At 61.7% G+C, this 18984-nt stretch overlaps 1 protein-coding gene across 1 annotated transcript in view; it reads right to left on the reverse strand.

Moving 5' to 3' along the window:
• Positions 1 to 636: 636 nt before the first annotated feature.
• The window catches only part of MMEL1 (membrane metalloendopeptidase like 1), a 41748-nt gene continuing 23400 nt past the window's right edge, over positions 637 to 18984 (reverse strand). Inside the window, exons 2-23 of the mRNA XM_068537695.1 lie at positions 18731 to 18808; positions 17964 to 18023; positions 16813 to 16974; positions 16556 to 16636; positions 13877 to 13972; positions 13392 to 13510; positions 12742 to 12807; positions 11182 to 11316; positions 11010 to 11099; positions 6811 to 6947; positions 6358 to 6451; positions 4875 to 5003; positions 4371 to 4469; positions 3882 to 3965; positions 3403 to 3506; positions 3069 to 3127; positions 2743 to 2862; positions 2140 to 2273; positions 1977 to 2042; positions 1340 to 1435; positions 816 to 892; positions 637 to 736 (exon numbers count right to left, since the gene is read on the reverse strand). Of these exons, the coding sequence (XP_068393796.1) occupies positions 637 to 736; positions 816 to 892; positions 1340 to 1435; positions 1977 to 2042; positions 2140 to 2273; positions 2743 to 2862; positions 3069 to 3127; positions 3403 to 3506; positions 3882 to 3965; positions 4371 to 4469; positions 4875 to 5003; positions 6358 to 6451; positions 6811 to 6947; positions 11010 to 11099; positions 11182 to 11316; positions 12742 to 12807; positions 13392 to 13510; positions 13877 to 13972; positions 16556 to 16636; positions 16813 to 16974; positions 17964 to 18023; positions 18731 to 18808 (2186 nt within the window). The remainder of the gene's footprint in view (positions 737 to 815; positions 893 to 1339; positions 1436 to 1976; positions 2043 to 2139; positions 2274 to 2742; positions 2863 to 3068; positions 3128 to 3402; positions 3507 to 3881; positions 3966 to 4370; positions 4470 to 4874; positions 5004 to 6357; positions 6452 to 6810; positions 6948 to 11009; positions 11100 to 11181; positions 11317 to 12741; positions 12808 to 13391; positions 13511 to 13876; positions 13973 to 16555; positions 16637 to 16812; positions 16975 to 17963; positions 18024 to 18730; positions 18809 to 18984) is intronic.

The raw sequence follows: 18984 nt of genomic DNA on the forward strand, positions 1-18984 counted from the left end.
CTGGCTTCCAGTTACACAAAACCCAAAATCCAGATTCTGGGCTGCAGCTCGGATCCCCCCGCCCCCCTCCTGGAACTCGGCTCCTTCCTGGGTCAGGAGCCCCTCTCCCTACCTGAACTGTGACCCCCGAGGGCGGGCATTTGGGGGCATCGTGGTCATTGCTGTGCTCCCAGCACAGAGACCCTGGGGAGATTGTCAGGAGCGCCCTACCATTTCCTCACTTGGCCACCAGCAGTCAGCGGCAGGTGCAGCGGGAGAGTGGGGCACTTTCTCAGGTACTGTCACCCCGACGGCCGGCCCCGGGCCCTGCTACACAGACAAGGCAGCCGACTGCTTTAAAGCGTTTACTTAGCTCAAGTCTGAAGCTCGTGGACATCTGAGGAGGACGCGCTTTGGAGAGCGGGCAGAAGACCGATAACTGTGTCTACAGGGCTGCGGTGGGCGGTGTAGACCCTCGCGGGCGGGCGCGGAGGGGGCTCAGGGCCGGGTCGCGCTCCAGGCCGGGCGCGGCGCGGGTGGGTCGGCCGCCGGGAGCGGGGCGCACGCCGGGTCCCCGCTGGCAGCACTGTCTCCGCGCGGACGGGACACCTCGGGTGGGCGGGTGGGCGTGGGCCGCGCAGCGCGGCTCGGCCTTGGCTACCAGACGCGGCATCGCACCTTCGGGTGCATGGGGGAGCCCCGCGCGCAGTGGAACGCGTCCGCGAAGGCGGCCAGGTTCTGCAGCGAGCCCAGCACCCTGCGGGTGGACGGAGGGGCCTGAGACGGCGCCGGCCCGGGCCCGGGCGCGGGGCGCGGGGGCGCGGGGGGCCACTTGCCTGTACTTTAGGGGGCTGTGGACGTCAGTCTTGATGGACTGGATGGCGAACTCGGGCCGGTAGGAGCCGCACCACACCTGTGGGCGCACGAGGGGCGTGGCCGCGGGACTTGGAGGAGGGGCGGGGGGGATGGCGTGCAGGGGCATGGAGGACCAGAGGGCATCCTGGAGGGGGCGGCGCGGGCCTGGGGAGACGGGTGCCCCTAGGGCTGTGGCGCGGAGGGAGCGCGTCCTGCTTCCTCTCTGGGCACAAAGGAGTCCCGCCAGGGCCCCCGCTGCTCCTTCTTGGGTCGGGGGAGGGAAGCCAGCGGGTCGCCCTGCTCCTTCCACAGCAACATCTGAATCTTCCCCAGCTCCCACGCCGCCACCATCCTTTCCCTCCAGGAAGCCTTCCTGGCGCACTGGTTCTGGTTCTGCCTGGCTTGCCCGCCAGGGTGTCCCTGGAGGTGGGCGTTCGTGGAGGCTCGCCAAGGACGCAAGCGGGGAGCCGGTTTGCAGCCAGTGGGGCAGGGGACTGTCTCGCACCTGTGCGTAGCTGATGAAGAACAGCTGCTCGTAGGTCAGCTCCAGTCCCGGCAGCTGCTGGTCCTTGCCGCCTTCCGCCACCCACTTCAGGTAAGCCTGCAGGCACCAAACGGGTGCTGGGCCAGGGCCTGCCCTCCTGGGGGCAGCACCGGGCTGGCCAGGACTCCGGGGTCCTTGGATCGGGGCGGAAGGGAGGTCTGGCTTCCGGGCCTCCTCCGGTGGGGGTCCTGCCCCTGCAGCGTGGGGCCTCTGAGAACCCCAGGGACCATCTGAGCGCCGACCCCGGGCTCGGTGGGAGCCCACGGCCCGGGCAGCCCGCCACATGAATGAGCGCCCGACACCCAGTGCCCGAGGCTGCTGGTGCAGGGGTGTCGCTGAGGCTGGCGGGCGTGCAGTGACTGTCACTGCCTTACTTGGCAACGGACAGTGGTCTCCCCAGAGCGCGGAGGCCTCAGCTAAGGTTGGGGTAAAGTGTGGGCCTGCCCGCCTGTGGCTGGCAGGCTCCCCCAGGGCTCTGCCGCCTCCCCGTCAGACAGAGAAGGGTCCCAGGATCTGCCTGGGCTTGGGAGGGGGTCAGTCCCTGCCTGGACCTGGTTGCTCCCCACCCCACCTCCTCGGGGGCCCTGCTTGGACGCACCTTGTAGGCCTGCCGCACCCCTCCATTGTCTGCGATGTTTTCCCCGAGGGTACTGAAGCCATTGACCTGCAGGCGGGAGACAGGATGGCGGGGGCGCCCGGGCTCCCCTCCTCCGCCCTCCCCCAGGCCAGGGCTGCGGTGTGTCCGGGCCGTGGCCACTCACGTTCTGGTCGTCGGCCAGGTCCCAGGAGTAGTTGCCATACTGGTAGACCATGCACTCCGACCGCTTGCGGAAGTGCTGGGCCGAGAAGTTACTCCACCAGTCCATCATGTTGCCATTCTTGTCGAAGTTCCGGCCTGGATGGGGGCGGGGGGCTGCCCACGAGGCCCGGCCTGCCCAGCGCCAGCCTCTCCCCCACGTCCTCCCGGGAACCCCGGTGTCTAGAGCTCACGTGAGCAGAGAATGGGCCCCCTGTCACGGGGCTGCTCGGGTCCTGGGGGACGGAAGGCTTCAGTGGTGTCCATGCCATCCCCCAGGTCAGGGCCTGGGGTCTTGGGTCACAGGACCCCAGAGGCACCGTGGACTAAGGACCCGTGCGGTGGCGTCCATGCTCTCTAAACCCCAGGGGAGGGGAGCACTGGGCCCTGGGGACACGGGGCTGCCCTCAGAAGGTTTCGGAGGTCTAGCCCTGTGGGAAAGCCAGCCTCGGTGGCAGCTGGAGGCCCCTGGAACCGGGCAGGAACCAGGCAGGGGGCCCCCGCGCAGCGGTAGGCAGGGTGTGTTTGTGACTGGAGGTGCAGCTCTGACCCCCAGACAGCCCCGTACCGTTGTCATCAAAGCCATGGGTGATCTCGTGCCCAATCACCATCCCGATGCCCCCAAAGTTCAAGGCCTGTGGCTGCTCCTTGCTGAAGAAAGGGGGCTGGAGGATCCCGGCGGGAAACACTGTGGTGAGGAGGCGGTGGGGGACGGAATGAGCTGGGTGAGCGCACCTGTGTGTCAGGCTCGGGGTGGGCACACCTAGGCGTCCTGTCATTTAACCTCACAGCCGGGGAGGTAAAGGTTATGATCCCCTGCCCCATTTTACAGAGGAGGAAACCTAGGCTCCGAAGGCAAGAGGGCAGGGCTCATGGGGGGCGGGGTGAACATACCAATCTGGTTTCGGTTTGGGGAGTAGAACGCATTCACCACGGCGGCCCCAATGATCCAGCTGTGATAGACAAGTGGGTCATTCAGAGCCCAGGTCTCCCGGGCCTGCCCTCCAGGTCCCCCTACTCGGCTGACCAGAGCCCACCCTGACCCATGCACAGCGGTCATGCCACGAGGCCAGCACGGCCAACGGCCAGGGCAGGGTCTAGGCCAGTCCAAAGCCCTGGCTTCTCCCTGGGACCCCACAAGCAGAGGGCGGGTGCAGGGGGGCTCTGAGTCAGACCCACGCCCTCCCCCGCTGGCCCATTCCCCCCCCCACCGTCCATCCCCACTCACAGGTTTTGGTCCACCTTCTCCCGAAGCTTCTTGAGGCTCCGCTGGGCGCCAGCCTTGAGATTCTGCAATCCGTTCTCAAAGTACAGGTGCTCCGAGAAGTTCAGCTACAGGAGACGGGTGGGCATGCGTGTGGGGTCCTCGAGGGGCCCGGGGGTAAGGGAGGTCAAGGGCGGCTGGGGACTGGCCTCAGGACTCGCCAGGCAGTCCCAAATGTGGCCCACAGGCTCTGGCTGCAGGTGGATTAGGGGCCAACCCCGGCTCTGTGCATTTACTGGGCGAGATCCAAGGCCCTCCCGGCCGTGGTTTCCCCACCTGTAATGGAAGGTGATGCTAGAGCCCCCTAGAGCATGTGGCCAGGTGGCTGAGTTATGTACGGAATCCACCCCCGGTAGTTGAGGGCCCAAGGTCCTTGCGGGCTGGTTCAGGGGCGGGTTGGGTCGGGGCGAGGGGACAGGTGGGCTGTCTGGGGTGGCACGCACATTGGAATACTCCTCGTCCAGGTGCTTGTTCCCCTCCTCCAGGATGTAGTCGGGATACCCAATCTGCTCCCGGATGCTCATGGCCTAGGGACGAGAGGGGGGCCGGTCCATGCCCGCCCCACTGTGGGCATCCTGGCATTGCCCCCGCCACGTGGGTAAGGGGCTAAGGGACTCGCCCTCCTTGCAGGCTGTGGGGAGGCTAATGGGGACAGAACGTGGAAGGGTGAGACCGACCTTCGCACCCGGCCGCCAGCCAGGGGTCTGGTGGGGAGGGGCCGAGCAGAGCTGCTTGGCTGCTCTCTGTCACACTAGTCCGGAGGGGCTCCTGCTCCCTGTGGCCGTGGCCGCCCCCACCCATTGCGGGGGTGCTGGGGGGTCTCACCTCTGCCCACAGCCCCTTCCCGAGCGAGCCCCCCACCCCCCAGGCGGTGGCGATGATTACCCTGTGCCCCTCGCACTGGGGCCACCCTCCCCCAGCCTCCTGCCCACCTTCTCCTGGGCCTTCTTCTTGGATGACTCATCCATCCAGCTCAGCTCGTCCAGGGTCTCCACGAACACTGCCCGCAGCTTGTCGATGAGCTCTCCGACCTGGGGGGAGCGCATGACCCTGGCGCCTGGCTGATCGGCCCTGGGGTCTCTGCAGGGGGCCACTCCGAACGTGGTGGGGGGTTGGGGGCGGGATCTGACCCCCTGGGACAGGGTCCCCACGGCAGCACTTTGTCCTGGGTGGGCCTAGGGCCTGCCAGGCCCTGGACTCACGCCTCGTACAACTTGTCCCCTTCCCAGGCAGGCCCGCGGGGCTGGGGGTCGGGGCCGATAGCTGTTGGGGGGCCAGAGGCCTGGGGCGGGCAAGGCTTCCCCGCATCCCGCTGTGTGATGGGGCGCCGGGCAAACACGTGCTCCCCGGTACCGCTGAGCACACAGGCGCTGCTGGGGCGAGAGGTGCCACGGGCTGGTGTCCCCTGGCCCAGGGTGGGGTCGCCAGACACGTACCACATTCTTGCTGTCCCCGGGGAAGGCCTCCTTGACGTAGAGTGAGCCCACGGCGCTCTCCATGTTACTGTTGACGTAGCTGACGCACTCCCGCCAGCGCACCTCCTCTACCGTCGTGCCGTACAGCGCCTGGCACGTTTCATTTCACCACGTTTACCAACGTCTGCTTCCCTGGCCTTGGCCCCAGCGTGCCCAGGGGCCAGTGGGGGACATTGGTGAACTCAGACACTCCCTTTGAACACCACCCCTGGTGTGGGAGGACCGGGTGTGCAGTTTGGAGGCCTGGACTCCCGGCCCAGGCCGACCCCGGGGTGCGGGTGCCCTGCCCGGTCCCGAGTTCCTCCTTGTCCCCTGTCCCTGCCACCCTGGCCTGGCTGTCTGGCCGACTCGGCTCTCAAGGACTCCAGCCCTACCCCAAAGCACAGGCTGGCGTTGACCTTGGGGGCCTTGTCTAGCTCAGCCGTGAGCCGCCAGCTGTCTGGGCCCTGGTTTTCCCATCTCCAGAATGACGATGAGAATGTGTGCCCGCCTGTCCCTGGGGACACGGCACAAGATGGAAATGTGTCCCCCGTCAGATTTCTGGCCCCACATCTTGGCCCCCTCGGAGCTCCGCCCAGCATCTGGCCACACGTTCCGGGGCTGTGGGGTTTGCTGCCTCTTCGAAAGTCAGTGTGACTCATTCTCTGTCCTCTGAGCTCTGGGCTTCAGCTCCCTGCTCCATGCTTGGCTCGTAGTGTCCTCAGCCCAAGACGGCAAAGCAGGAGGCCTGATCGCCACAACCTGTTCTGCCACCATCTCCCCGATCGGGGCCGGACCTCTGCCCACCCCATGTCCCTGGTGAAGAACCTCAGAGGCCCCCGACTCCCCCGTTCCTCATCCCCCCCCCCCATCCACACCTCAACTGCCTGTCGTCAGCACCTCCATCTAGTGCCGACGCCCTGGTCTACCCTCCCCCCCCGATGATGGCACCTGCCTCCACTCGGCCTGTGCCCCCGCAGCAGCCAGAATGACCACACCAGCAGGGCATCGGACTGTGGTTCCCACTCTTAACACCCCAGTGGCTCTCAGTGCACGTGGAATCCGCATGCTGCTCTGGCCCATGGTTGCCTCCCCCTCCTCCGCGACCTCATCTCCTTCCTTCCCCAGTGTGACCCTGGGGTCCCTGCCCCAGGACCTCTGCACTAGCTGTTTCTGCTCCTGGGAATCTGGCCTGGGTCATTCGTGCCTTGAGGTCTCCATGGTCACTTTCACAGAGAGGCTCTCCCTGCCCTCACCCCCTCCCCTCACATCCTACTTGCTGGTCTTGAAAGAGCACATTGTGCTTTGTCGATGGCTTATTGTTAGGCTGCCCCAAGAGGGCGTGTCTCACGAGCCTGGATCACAGCTCTGATCCCAGGGTGGACCTTGGTGCAGGCCCACAGCAGGTGGTCAGTGTTATCAAGGAAACAGGCCAGGCTCGGTGCAGGGGCAGGGCGTCGCTCACCTTGCGGTAGTTTGCGCGTGCATCCTTGAATCTCTGGCTCAGGCTGCTGATGCGGTCCAGCACCAGGCGCCAGACCAGGTAGTTCTGCATGGTCCTGGGGCAGGAGGCAGAGGGCAGCGGATAGAACAGGTGCGTGCTGTTTGCCCAGGGAGAGGGTGTGCTTTATGGGCCCTTGGACAGCAGGCTCCACACCAAACAGAGACTTCAGGGTGGTGGAGAAAATCTCCAAGACGACCCCCAGATACATCCTGCCTGCCCCTGGATGACCCAAGGAAGGGTTCGCATCTCTAACGTAAGGTTCCATTGGCCACAAACATTTGACCCCGTCCTGTCCCTCGCGCCTCAGAGTAATGCTTTATGGGGTCCTCTCCTGAGAGGAGGAGCTGTTGGGGATGAGGAGAGAGCAGGGGAAAGATGCTGACACCACCTCTTGGGACCTTCCTTGAGCCTCACCTGGATGAGTGGACATCGATGATGTCTTCAAGATTCTGGAGGTAAGGGATGCCGTAGACCACCACTTCCTCATCTGGCAGCAGCTTGATTTTGACAGAGGATAGCACAGATTGTATGAAGAGAGTCCAGTTAAATCCCTGGAGAAGGAGGGAGTGAGGAGAAAGAGGGAGAGATGGAGAGGTAGACACAGTTCTTGGGCATCCAAGAAACCCAGCCCCCTCTAAAGAATATTCAAGAAATAAGAGAGAAGGTGCAGGTAATCAGAATCAGGAAAAAGGTGGGTGACATTACTACAGAGCCTACAAACAGTAACAAGAGATTATGGCAATATATTGGAAAATTCCAGTGTAATGGAAGAATTCCTGGAAAAACACAATTTAGCAAAAAATGAAAGAAGAGATAGAAAATATAAATAGTTTTGTATGTAAGAAACTGGATTATTTAATTTAAAATATTTCCACATAGAAATTTCCAGACTCATCTGGCTTTTCTAGCGGATACTATCTGACATTTAAGGAAGACATAATGCCAATCTTAAACTTTCCAGAGAAGGAAAAAAGAGAAAACTCTTTCAACTTGATTTATGAGGCCAAGAATAACCTTAATACCAAAATAAGGATATTAAAAGGAAAGGTAACAATAGGCCAGTCTCATTTATGCTAATTGATACAAAAATTCTAAGCAAAATATTAGCAATCGGAATTCATCCACACCTATATAAAATGGATGATGCAACACAGCCAAATTAGATTCACTCAAGGAATACAAGTGTGGTGTAACATTTGAAAATCAAATCAATATAATTCACTATGATAACTGAATACAGAAGGAAAATCACATGGTAATTTCAATAGATGCAGATGAGGCATATTAAAATTGACTATTCATGAAAAAGACTCAGCAAATCGAAATGGAAGCTCTGTAATCTAATAAAAGGATCTATACAACAGCAGCAGTGACAACAAACAAAACCCCACTCTACAGCGAACAAAATTAAATGAAAGCTTGCAAAATGTTGCAAGCTTTTCTTCTGAGATCAGGAAGGAAACGAGATAGCTACTGTCATGACTTCAGCATTATGCTGAAAGTCCTAGCCAGTTCAATAAGACAAGAAAAAAAGAAAATCAACAAGGATTGGAAAGGGAAGAAATAAAACTTATTTTTTACAAAGGGCATGATTCTGTGTCTATAAAATATTAAAGGATAAACTATTAGAACTACTACGTGCTTTGAGTAAAATTGCTGTATACAAAGTATTGCTGTATACTAGCAACAAACAATAAGAGAAATTGCAAAATGATACCATTTACAATAATATTAAAAAACCAAGCACCTAGGAACAAATGTAATGAAAGATATGTAAGGCCTTGAAGTAGGAAACTATAAAACTTATTGAGAGAAATGAAAGAAAACATAAATATATGGAAGTTTCATGGATCAGAATACTCAACCTTGGAAAGATGTGAATCTTCCCCAAATTGATGCTTAGATTTCAAGCAATCCCTGTCAAAATCTCAGCAGCATTTTGTGTGTGTGTGTGTGTGTGTGTGTAATTGACTAGCTGACTCTGAGTCTTGTAAGAAAGTGCAAAAGATCAAGAATAATCGATTTGAAGAACAAAGTTGGTAGACATCAAAACTTATCACAAAGCTATAGCAATGGAGGCAGTAGGTTCCGGCACGTGAATAGACAGAGAGACCAATGGAACAGAAGAGAGTTTAGAAATACACACACAGGTACAAACGCACAGACCCAGACGTGCACACAGGCACAAGTGCACAAAAAGACACTCGGTCTTTAATCAAGTTGGCACACAGTGCAATGGCTAATGGGGGAGTCTTTTCAATAAATGGTGCTAGATCATCTGGACAGCCACAAGGAGCACATGAAACAATTCCTTCTTCTCACTGTATATAAAAAATCAACTCAAGGTAGACTGTCGACCTAAACAACCTTGGCAGGCAAAGATTTCTTAAGCAGAGCACAATGAACGCTAGCCATAGAGAAAGGATCCATCCGTCTTTGATAAATTGGACTATTTTAAGCCCTCCTTTAAAAAAAAGAACCAGTATGAAAGTAAAACAGCAGGCTGCCCACTGGAAAGGACATTTACTACACAGAAACTGACCAAGGGGTCACATCCAAGGTATTCAAAGAACTAAAAATCAGTGAGAAGAAGGCAGATATCCCCGTAGTACAGGTGGGCAAGAGACGTGAGCAGACACTTCACAAAAGGGGCCACCGTCGGCCAGTCAGTGTGGAGTAGTGCTCAGGGAAAGTCAAATCCAACCCAGATGAAATTCCGCAGCATGTTCATCTGCAACGCTTCCATAGATGGGCTAAGACGGAAGGAATGAGCACCGCCAAGCATTGGAGGGGGCGTTTCACACACTCCTGTTGGGGAGTGTAAATCTGTGTGATGATTTTTGAATGACTTGTGTCCTAAGACCTGGCCACTTCATCCCTAGGTGGACACCTGACAGAAATGCTCGCGTGTGCGTGCCAAAAGACGTGCATGAGAATGAACGTAGCAACATTGCTCAGAAAAGTCCAGAAGTGGAACTGAGTCAGAGGCCCGGCAATAGTAGAACAGGGGCACAAGCTGTTGCGTGTTCTTAGGATCGATCGTACAGTGATCCGGGTGAATGAGGGGTTGCTGCTGCCCCAGCGAGATGAGACGTAATGACGGTGAGATGTAGTCTCACCTACAGAGCGTAGAAGAAAGCAGCCCGGTGCACGCGTGTGGTGGAAGCCGGGTGGTGGCTGCTTTGGGGAGGAGGGCAGGGACGGGGCTGTGTGGATGTGCTCACGTGTGGCAATTCTAAGCTCTATAAACGCGTTATAGCCCAGACGCCCCGAGCCCTGGGTTCCTGCACGTGGCCACCCCTGCTCCGGGGCGTCTCCACGGCACCTTCTGGCCATCTGCGTTCCCTTCCTCTCACTGCCCACGTTTGGTCCATTTGCAAGTCCTGCTGGTTCTCCCTTCCAAATGCATCCACGAGCCACGCCTCTCAGCACTTCCGCTGCCGCTGTCCCAGGCCGCCACCTGGCCCCGCCTAGGTTGTGCTGCAGCCTCCTGACCCGTCTCCCTGCTTCTGGCCCTCAGTCCCTTCCCTGTGTCCTCAGCAGCCAGGTTCTCTTCGCTATGAGTCAAGTCCTGTCCCATCAAAGCCGGTGCCTTCAAAATGGCCCCGGAGGCCCGACACGGTCCACCCTCCCTCCCCGGCCTCGGCTCGCGCCCAGCCGCCCTGCAGCCCCGGCCTCAGGACCTTGGCACTCGCTGTTCCTCTGTCCCCCCCCTGGCCTGCCCTCCGACACACTCTTTTTCCCCGACCCAAGCCCTGGGCGGGGGCTGCCTGCTTCGTCCATGGATGGAGTCGGTGCCAGAGCACGGCTGGCCCCTCAAAGTGCCCGCCTGGGAGGGGGCGAGCTGGCGGGCGGTGCGGGGTGGTGTCACAGCAGGCCACCACTGGGAGCCGGGAAGGAAGCGCGGGGGACGATGGGGCCTTCTGGAGCACCAGGTGCAGGAGCCCCGGGCAGGGTCCCCTCCGAGTTTTCCCGTCTTGTTCTATGGCTCCAGACACTTAGGTTCTCTGGTCAGAGGAAGGAGCTTCGGGTCCTGCCTCCGACGGTGGGTTCCGTCCGCAGCTGCACCCTCCTCCCTCTGACTTGGGCCCCACTCGCCGCAGTGAGCTGGCTCCATCCACAGGACGAGGCCCCTCTGACCGCTCAGGGCAGGCGGAGTGAGTGCGGGGCCTTGGGGGGTGCAGGCCTGAGCACCCCCTTCCCGGGCTGGGCTGCCCCTCCCCAGCCCAGGCCCCTGAGCCTAAGCCTGGCCAGCGGGAGGGGGAGGGTCCGGGGGTCCGGCCATGGGGCCCTCTGTCAGGGGCAGCGCTGCGCTGGGGCCCCGAGCTGGGCCTGGGGACAGGGAGCCCCGGGCGGGGGGCCTGCCTGACTCGGGCGGGCGGGTCAGTGACTCCCCCCCCCACCCCAAGGCCGCTCCCCTGCTCAGAAGACTTGGGACGTCGCAGCGGCCACGTCACAGGCGGGTGGCCCCGCATCCCCAGGCAGCCGGTTGACACCTGCCGTCCCCGTGTGGACATGTCCCCGTTTGGGTGACCGGTCCCGCGGGCCCCGCTTGGGGTGGGCGTGTTTGAGGCGTAGGGGAGAGAGGCGGGGCAGGCACGGCTGGGACTCACCTTCAGACCGAACCTGCTCTGGAGCTGCTCCAGGTCCATCCTGTGGTACAGGGCGGTGACGTCATGCCGCTCCTCCGGGGGGGCTGTGGCCTGCAGCGGGGCGGGTGGTCACAGGCTCGGGGCAGCTGGCCTGACCCCCCCGACCCCGTCCGCCCCCGGTCCGCGGCCTCACGTTGGCCAGCTGCGTCTCCAGCTCCAGCACCTGGGCCATGTCCTCCCGCACCAGGTCGCCGTTCTTGGGGAGGTTCACGTCCGCCCGAAGCATTGTGGCCACCGATACCATGAACTGCAGGTAGGCTTCCCGTACCTGAGCCAAAGGATGAGGACACAGTCTGGCGGCCTCGGCCACCTTGGCCCCCATGGAGCTCTCTGTGGGGGTGGGGTGGGCACATGCCACAAAGCAGCCCTCGGGGTGCTCATCGGCTTGGGGGTTCCAGACGGCCCACGCCTCCCAGGCCAGGGGCCCTCAGCGCTGGAACTCATGCTCCTGGCAAGCCGGTGGGTGGGGAGGCTGTGAGCCCCGTGGGTGGACGGCGCCTGCTCCCCAGACCTGCTGGATGGGCTGCTCGCCCACCCACAGCCAGACGCTCAGGGCCGGGCTCCCTGCTGCATCCCTTCTATGTGTGACCCCGGTGCCTGAGCAGCTCGCACGGGACCGGAGACCTATTCCAGTGGACCGCACGGCTGCATATAAAGTGCGGGGCACACAGTAGGTGCTAGTAAAGGCCCAGAGCCATCGGGCGCCAGGGTTCAGACGGGCTGCCCTAGCCAGGCTCGCCTAGGCCGCGCATCAGGAGCTGGGCCCTGAGGCTGTGTGCTCCTCCTGGACCCGCCTTCTTGGGGCCTGTCTGGGGGGGGGGGGTGCGTTTCCTCGTTTGCAGGCAGGAACCACAGAGGCCACCTTTCCCCAGTTACTTGGCATCAGGCTGGGCTGATGCCCCCACGCCGGTCTTGGCCAGCAGCTGCCGGGTCTGATCCATGGCTGCCAGGCGTGAGCCCTTCCAGGGGCCCCAGTCCCTGCTGCTCTGAGTTGGGTTCCTTGGGCTGTTCTCCCAGCCCCACTGCCCACTCCACGGCTCCTTCTTTTGGCCAAACTTGTCTTTTCTCTTGACTGGACCCTCTCAGCCTAGCTCACAGCCCACCTCCTCCATGAGGCCCACCACGCTGCGTCCAGGCCGTGGGCCACGTCACCCCCCGTCTTTCAGTCTGCTCCCCCTCTTCCTCCCCGACTCCTCCTTCCACACCCCCTGGCCCTGTCCCGCGCGCCTTGCTGCTGTTCAGTTCCCCATTTATCTTCTCCTGGGTGCAGGAGTCGGGTGGCTCAGGGAGCGGGCTCAGGGCCCGGGTGGCCTGCATTCGGATCTCTACAGGCCCTGTGCAGTGAGCCGGCGGTGTGGACCGCAGGCCTGCCCTGGCGAGATGGGGATGGCAGGGTGTGCCCCTCGGGGCTGCAGGGCTGAGCCGATCCCCGAGCCTGCCTCTGGGGGTTCAGGGACACCCCTACGATGGTGACAAAGGCAGGGGTCCATGTCTGCGTGTCCAGCCCTCAGCGCCGGGCTTGAGCCACGCAAGTGCCCACAAAGGCTAGCTGGGGGGTTAGTGTCGAGTGGACACACAGGGAGCTGGGCCACAGGTGGGCCTGGAGTGACGGGCGGAGGGCGCCCAGAGTGGAAGGGGCCGGCGGGAAAGCGCCAGTGGGGGAAGGTCCAGCGTCGGGCTGCCCCCGACTCACCTTCTGGTCGCTGCCCGCACTGAAGTAGTGCTCTCGGGACGGCATGCCCAGGGTGGGCTGGTCTATCTGGAGACAGAGCATGGGAACCTGGGCATGGAGCCGGGACACCCCTAGCCTTGCCGAGGTGGGCCCAGCCCTCTCCCCTCCACCATGCTGTGCCTGGCGGGAACGGGCGCTCCATCTGGAGCGTGTGCAGGTACTGGGCCCCGACCCCCGCTCTGGGGCTGGACTGCAGGTGGGCTGAGGGGTGGCCAGGGGGTGCGGACCACCCACAGGGCCTCGGACAGGCCCCCTCCCAGAGCGGAGTGTATATTCCACACGGGGTCCTCTGCGGCCTATCTGTGGCCAGTGGTGGCTCTTTGAGGTCAGGCTTTCTGTGCTGGTGCCAAAGGCCTGGACGGACCGTCCCGAGGACCAGCTCGGCACCTGGGCTGCCCCTCTGGTCAGGACACGGGCCCCAGAAGGCCCAGCAGAAACCCAGACCATCGGCACAGGTCCCCTGAACTGCAGGTGTGGATGATAGCAGGGCCCTGGGAGCATACGCGGGCCACCCGCCCCCTGTGGTAACAGCTGTCCCCCCGCTGCCCTGCGGGAGCCCCCAGCCAGGCCCAGGGGACCCGGCCTACCCGGCCCACCGGCGCGGCTCGTACGTAGATGATGTGCTGGCTGGAGTCCTGGTCGTCGTTCCAGATGAAGAGGTCGATGAGGACCCGCCGGTTGAACCGCGCGTTCATCACGGCCAGCTGCTGTTCCAGCTCCCACCGGGGGCCTGGGGGCCAGCACCCCACGCTGGGGACCTGCCAGGACCTGGGGTCCTAGCCCCGCCCCTCGTGCAACAGGGGATCCCGGAACTATCCCCACAGAGCCCACGGGGATCAACAGGGCCCTGCGAGCAGCGCTGTGCGCCCCCCAACCCCCGAGTACGGGGAGCAGAGCCCACGCTGAGAGCCGGAGCCCGGGCCCTTCCCTAGGGCTCTGGAAGGAGCCCCTCTGCAGAGTGGAGGGCACCAGCCGCTAGGAGCCCACCAGCAGCTGCTGCAGACTCTCCAGCTCGGGCCTGGAAGGTCTCTGTTCCAAGGAGCCCCAGGCCCAGGGCCACCCGCCCACGCGAGGCTGCCACCAGGCCCTGCCTTACCTATGCTCTCGGTCCACTTGTCCATGGCCACTGGCCAGCCTCCTACCACCTCCAGGATGTCCAGCAGGGGCTGCGAGTCTCGCTTTTCTATCTCACCTGAGAGGGGAGGGAGCGGTCGCTCACCCGATGCCCTGGCGGGGAGGTGGGGGGGTGGGCGTGACGCCCGCGGGCACATGGACCCGCGGGGATGCTGGCGCCCAGCGCGGAGCCGGGCCCTCCCGGTGCAGACTCTGCAGCACAGGACACGCAGGGGCCTGGAAAGAGCAGAGACGGGACGCAGGCGGGAAAGGGCCTGGGGCTGATGAAAGCACAGGCGCCAGCAGGACAAGGGTGTGGAAGGGGAGGCCCCGAAGCTCAGAGAAGCCCAGGCGGTGCTCTGGAAGGCCGGGAACGGGCAGGGGCGGGGGTCCAAGCCGGCGGCTGGGAAGCCCGCGAGCCCTCCAGCTCCAGCATCGGGTGGACGGAGCTGCTGACAGAGCACGGAGCACAGCTGCCCAGCATGGGGGCGCCCAGGAAGCTTGGGAGAACTTGGCACAAGAACCCGCAAAGGTGGGAATAGAGCTGGCCCGCTGCTGATGGGTGGAGGCCTCGGGGCGGGGAGGGCCTCGCCGGTTGGTCGCCTGACCTGGAGGGGCGGGCTGGGAGGGGAGCGGTCCAGGGGGAGGGGGGCGGCTCCAAGGGCGCCCTGATGGGGGCCAGGGCCTGGGGGAGCGAGAAGCAGGGTGTCCCTCGTGGCTAGTGGGGGCACACTGGGCTTTCTTTCTTGGCTCCTGAGTTGGGAGCAGGGACAAAATCTAGGGAGCTGCCAGTGACGGGTCAGGTCGGCCGTCTCAGGCAGATCATTACAGGAGTTACTGTTTGGCTTCCTGGGCTGGTTCCTGTAGGTGATGGCCGGGCCGCCTGGCTGCAGACCGGGGGTCAGAGTTGTATTTTTATACACGGTCTGGCCATTGTCCTGTTGTATATTTGGTCTCTCAGGCCAGAAACTCTATACAGGTGGGAACACAGCACATCTCCTTCACCTGGCAGGTGCTGGCCAGACTGGATCACGTGACCTCCTGTTTCCATGGGGAGGAGAGGAGTGTGCCAGCCCAGGACCCCATGGAGACACCACGATAATGCTGGGGGCCCTACAAGTCTCGCTGTTAGGTACACCAGAACCAAACCCCGCCCTCCAGGAGACCCCCGGGGAAACAGCCAGCCTCGAACCCTGGTGCCGAGGAGGGGAAGTGGTCCCCCAGAGCAGCCGGAACCACAGGCTGGGTTTGCAGGCCCCCAGGCAGGCGCCTGAGGGAAGACGGGCCGGAGGGGCCCAAATGTGTGAGTCCTCTTAACAGGAACCAAAGCACTGGGAAACTCCCCCCCACCCCTGCCGCACAACACACACATACACACAAACACACACCCAGACATACACACATACACACAAACTTACACACACATAGACATATATACCCATACACACACATACACACCATAGGTATAATGCCCATATGCACATATATATGTACACACATGTACACACAAAACACCTAAATACACACATACACACATATACACACATAGACATACACACATACCTACACACACATATACACACAAACACACATATGCCTATACACATAGACATACATATGCATATACACATATATACGTACCCACATATATACATGCATACACACATGCACATATAGACACACAGACATACACATAGACATAATACACATATACGTGTACACACATATACACACAGAAACACATAAACACACACCTTCCTACACACGTGCATACACACACACACACAATAGACATGCATTTGCATCTATACACACACACACACACACACACGCACACACACACACAGTAAGATTATCTCTTGATTCTGTCTTAGTCAGGCTCCTGAACCTTCTGCTGGGCCCATCACTGCACCTCCTGGTAAAATCCAGTTTTAGCGAGAACTCTGCGTGGTCATTTTAACCAGAACGCCCCCCGCCCGCTGAATATCTGATCCCTCTCGGTAGCTGACCGGAGTCCTCGCCCCTCACTGTCCCCCAGGTGATGTCTGACTGCCCGGCCTGCCTTCAGCAAGAATCCCATTAGGCTAGTTTTGCCAGACACGCCCCCCCCCCCCCCCATGTTCCCTGTTAGTAGTCTTCCATTCACTGAGCCCCTCCTGCCCCTCGGCTATAAACCCTCCCCTACCTGCCCTCGCTGTATCTGGAGTGGAGCCCAATCTCCTTCCCCGTGCTAGACCCCACTGCAGCGACGCCTGCACCTACTGAGACGGCCCTGAAGAGTCTGCCTCTTACCGCCTTTACCAAGTGTCCTGAATAACGTTTCCTGCAAACCACACACAGGCACGCGCACGCGCACACACACGCGCGCACACACACACACGCGTGTGCGGGTGCATTTTCCCTGGGCCTCCCAGGCAGACTCTTCAATGTCTTCCTCCTGCCTGGGCACAGCGTGGCTGGCTGGGGTCAGGGTGTGAGCCGGTCCTGGGCAGCTGGCAGTCAGCCTGGACCCCGTAGGGCACCTGGGCCCGGTGGCCAGGCAGGGGGGCACACAGCTCCCACCGGCACGAGTTTGGAGAGGCGCCCACTCCACTGTGCCCCGTCGCAGGGCCGTGGGGTCCTGGAACGGGGTCCTGGCGGGGCAGCTCCATCGGCCACTCACTCTCGTTCATGCAGGAGCGGTACAGCGTCTTGGCCTTCTGTACAGCTGGCCGATCCTGGGTGGTGGAATTCTCCAGCACCCCTGTGGGCAGAGGAGAAGCTGGACAGAGGCCTGAGGAGGCTGCTGGGGAGATCAGGTCAAAGGTGCCCATGTCCCTGCCGCACCCAGTGGAGGCCTTTATCCCAGGGGACTCCCTCTCCCCGGTGCCCACTGGCTCGACGGGCTGTCCCCACTCCTCTGGTGGAGGCCGTGCTCACCTTTGAGAATGATCTCCAGCTCATCCCGGAGGATGTCGAAGACGCTGTATCGCGAGTTGGTCTCGGGGACCACGTGGCGCCGCAGCCAGCCCCCGCACGCGTACTGGTAGAAGTCGTCACAGGGGTCCTTGGACGGGTCCATGTTCTGGAGGATCCTGGCGGCTGCTCGTCCCCAGGGGGTGCAGAGGAAGAGGGGAGATCCGGTGTGGACAGCCCGATGGGCTGTCGGGTATTCAATCACGGCCCTGTGCCCTCAGAAGCGTTAGTCACCCCGGGACCTCAGGGAGGTCGGCAGCAGGGCCTCCAGTTCTAAGGACCCCACTTATCAGCCACGTGAGCTTGGACCCCGTGACCTCTCCGATCCTCCGCTCACACACCTGCGAACCCGGGACGCCTGCGGTCCCACAGATGGCCAGGTGTTGGCCGAGCCCGCCCGGCTCACAGCCAGGGCTCAGCACTGGCCCTGCCCCTGGAGCCCCCTTACCGGTCAGTGTGTCTGTGGGGGAGGGCAGCTCTCGCCCACCACAGGGGTTTGTTTGCTCCCAGAACCCCATGCGGCAGGGACAGTGGGGCCCCCAGGTTCCCGGCAGGATGCTCTCTGCAGAGGTGGCCAGGCTGGACCCCAACCCAGGACCCTCCCTCGCCTTCCTATCCACTTGGCTGGGACCTCGCAGGGGGCAGCACCACAGGAGTCCATCCACTACCCCAACGTGGGCAGAAAAATCACATTTCTGAGTTTTTACGCTAGTGTTTCTTCATACCATTTTCACTGTGTTTTATCTGCAAGTAATGGCACATGGCGCCCCATTTTAAGACAAATTCCTGGGAGAAAACTTGAGAGAGTGTGTGTGTTTGTGTGACCCTCTTCCTGTAAGTGCAACAAAGAGCACCTGGGGTCCCTGTGCCAGCTTCACTGTGGTCACGGGGGCCTCTGCAGGCAGGGGAGCAGCTTTCTGGGGGGCAGGGGAGGTGAGACACCCGCAGTAGAGCCCCTGCCCCCAGGCACATCCAGGGTCTGCCCACCAGCCCAATGCTGTGCCTCAGGAGTGGGGTGGCTCCCCGTGGCCTCGAGCAGTGCCCGTGCCAGCGTCACTGGGGGTCCCGAGCCCCCTGGTGGGGCTGTGGAGGGCTCGGAGGGAAGGGGGGCTTACCTGCCATCACGCAGCCAGGGGTGGTGCAGGTTTCGCCTGTGTCCTTGGGCTTTTGGATGTCTGCGGGCAAGGAGCAGTGCGGGCACTTGGCGAGGACGATCGGTGCCGGTGGGGCTGGCGGGTTGGGCGGGGCACCGGTGGGGTGGGGAGGGATAGGGCGGGCAGGGTTAAACCTCGGTCACCCCCACCCCCATGGGCGGTCCAGCCTGGGCCCTGAGGGCATCTGGAGGGCAGCCTGCATCCTCCCTGGGCGGCCCAGGCCTGGAGCCTTAAGTGAGGGTAAGCTCATTCTGGCTTGACCCCTGCAGTGACCTGGGAGCCCCTTTACACCCTCTGAGCCCCACGGCTGAGGGCTGAAGCTGGCCATTCTGCCCTCCTGCCTGTCGGCCCAGCCAGCGCTCACCCATCGGGCGTCACCTCCTCCAGACAGCCTGCCTGTGCGGCCCCGTCCCTGCACGCCCTTGCTCTCTCCCAGCCCCCCACCCCCTCACCTGCTGGTTGTATCACTGTGCACCTGCCGAACCGCAGGAGCAGCTCCCTGGAGCTGCCGGTTCCCAGGCGCCCAGGAAGCATTCTGCATCCAGCAGGTGCTCACGGCTGCATCCCTGCCACTGCCCTTTCTCCCCATGGGACCCTGGTACCCTGGGCAGGGCCCCCTGTCCTGCCGCACACCCCCGGGCCTGCAGTGGAACCCAGCCTGGCCATGCAGGGTGCCATTTCCTAGCACCCCCCTGCTCGGGTCGTGTTGGGAGGGAAGACAGGGCTACCTCGGGGTGTTCGTTTTACAGTGGTCTTCTCTTCCTTTGAGAAGCAAAGCCGGCTAGTAAAGAGTGGCAGCTGCTTCCCTGGGGAGAAACACAGCACTCAGCTTTCCTTCTGCCGCCACCGCTTCCCGGGTGCCTTGGGGCCGACCTGGGGCAGCACAGGCATTCTCCTGCGGAGGGGGGTCCTGGGGGCTCTGGGGATTCCTTGTGTAGGGCTGTGGCCCCTTCCCGCTGTAGTGAGGGCTGGTCACCAGGCA

The sequence above is a fragment of the Eschrichtius robustus genome, chromosome 3, assembly GCF_028021215.1.
Source record: "Eschrichtius robustus isolate mEscRob2 chromosome 3, mEscRob2.pri, whole genome shotgun sequence".
In the NCBI taxonomy this organism is placed as follows: Eukaryota; Metazoa; Chordata; class Mammalia; order Artiodactyla; family Eschrichtiidae; genus Eschrichtius; species Eschrichtius robustus.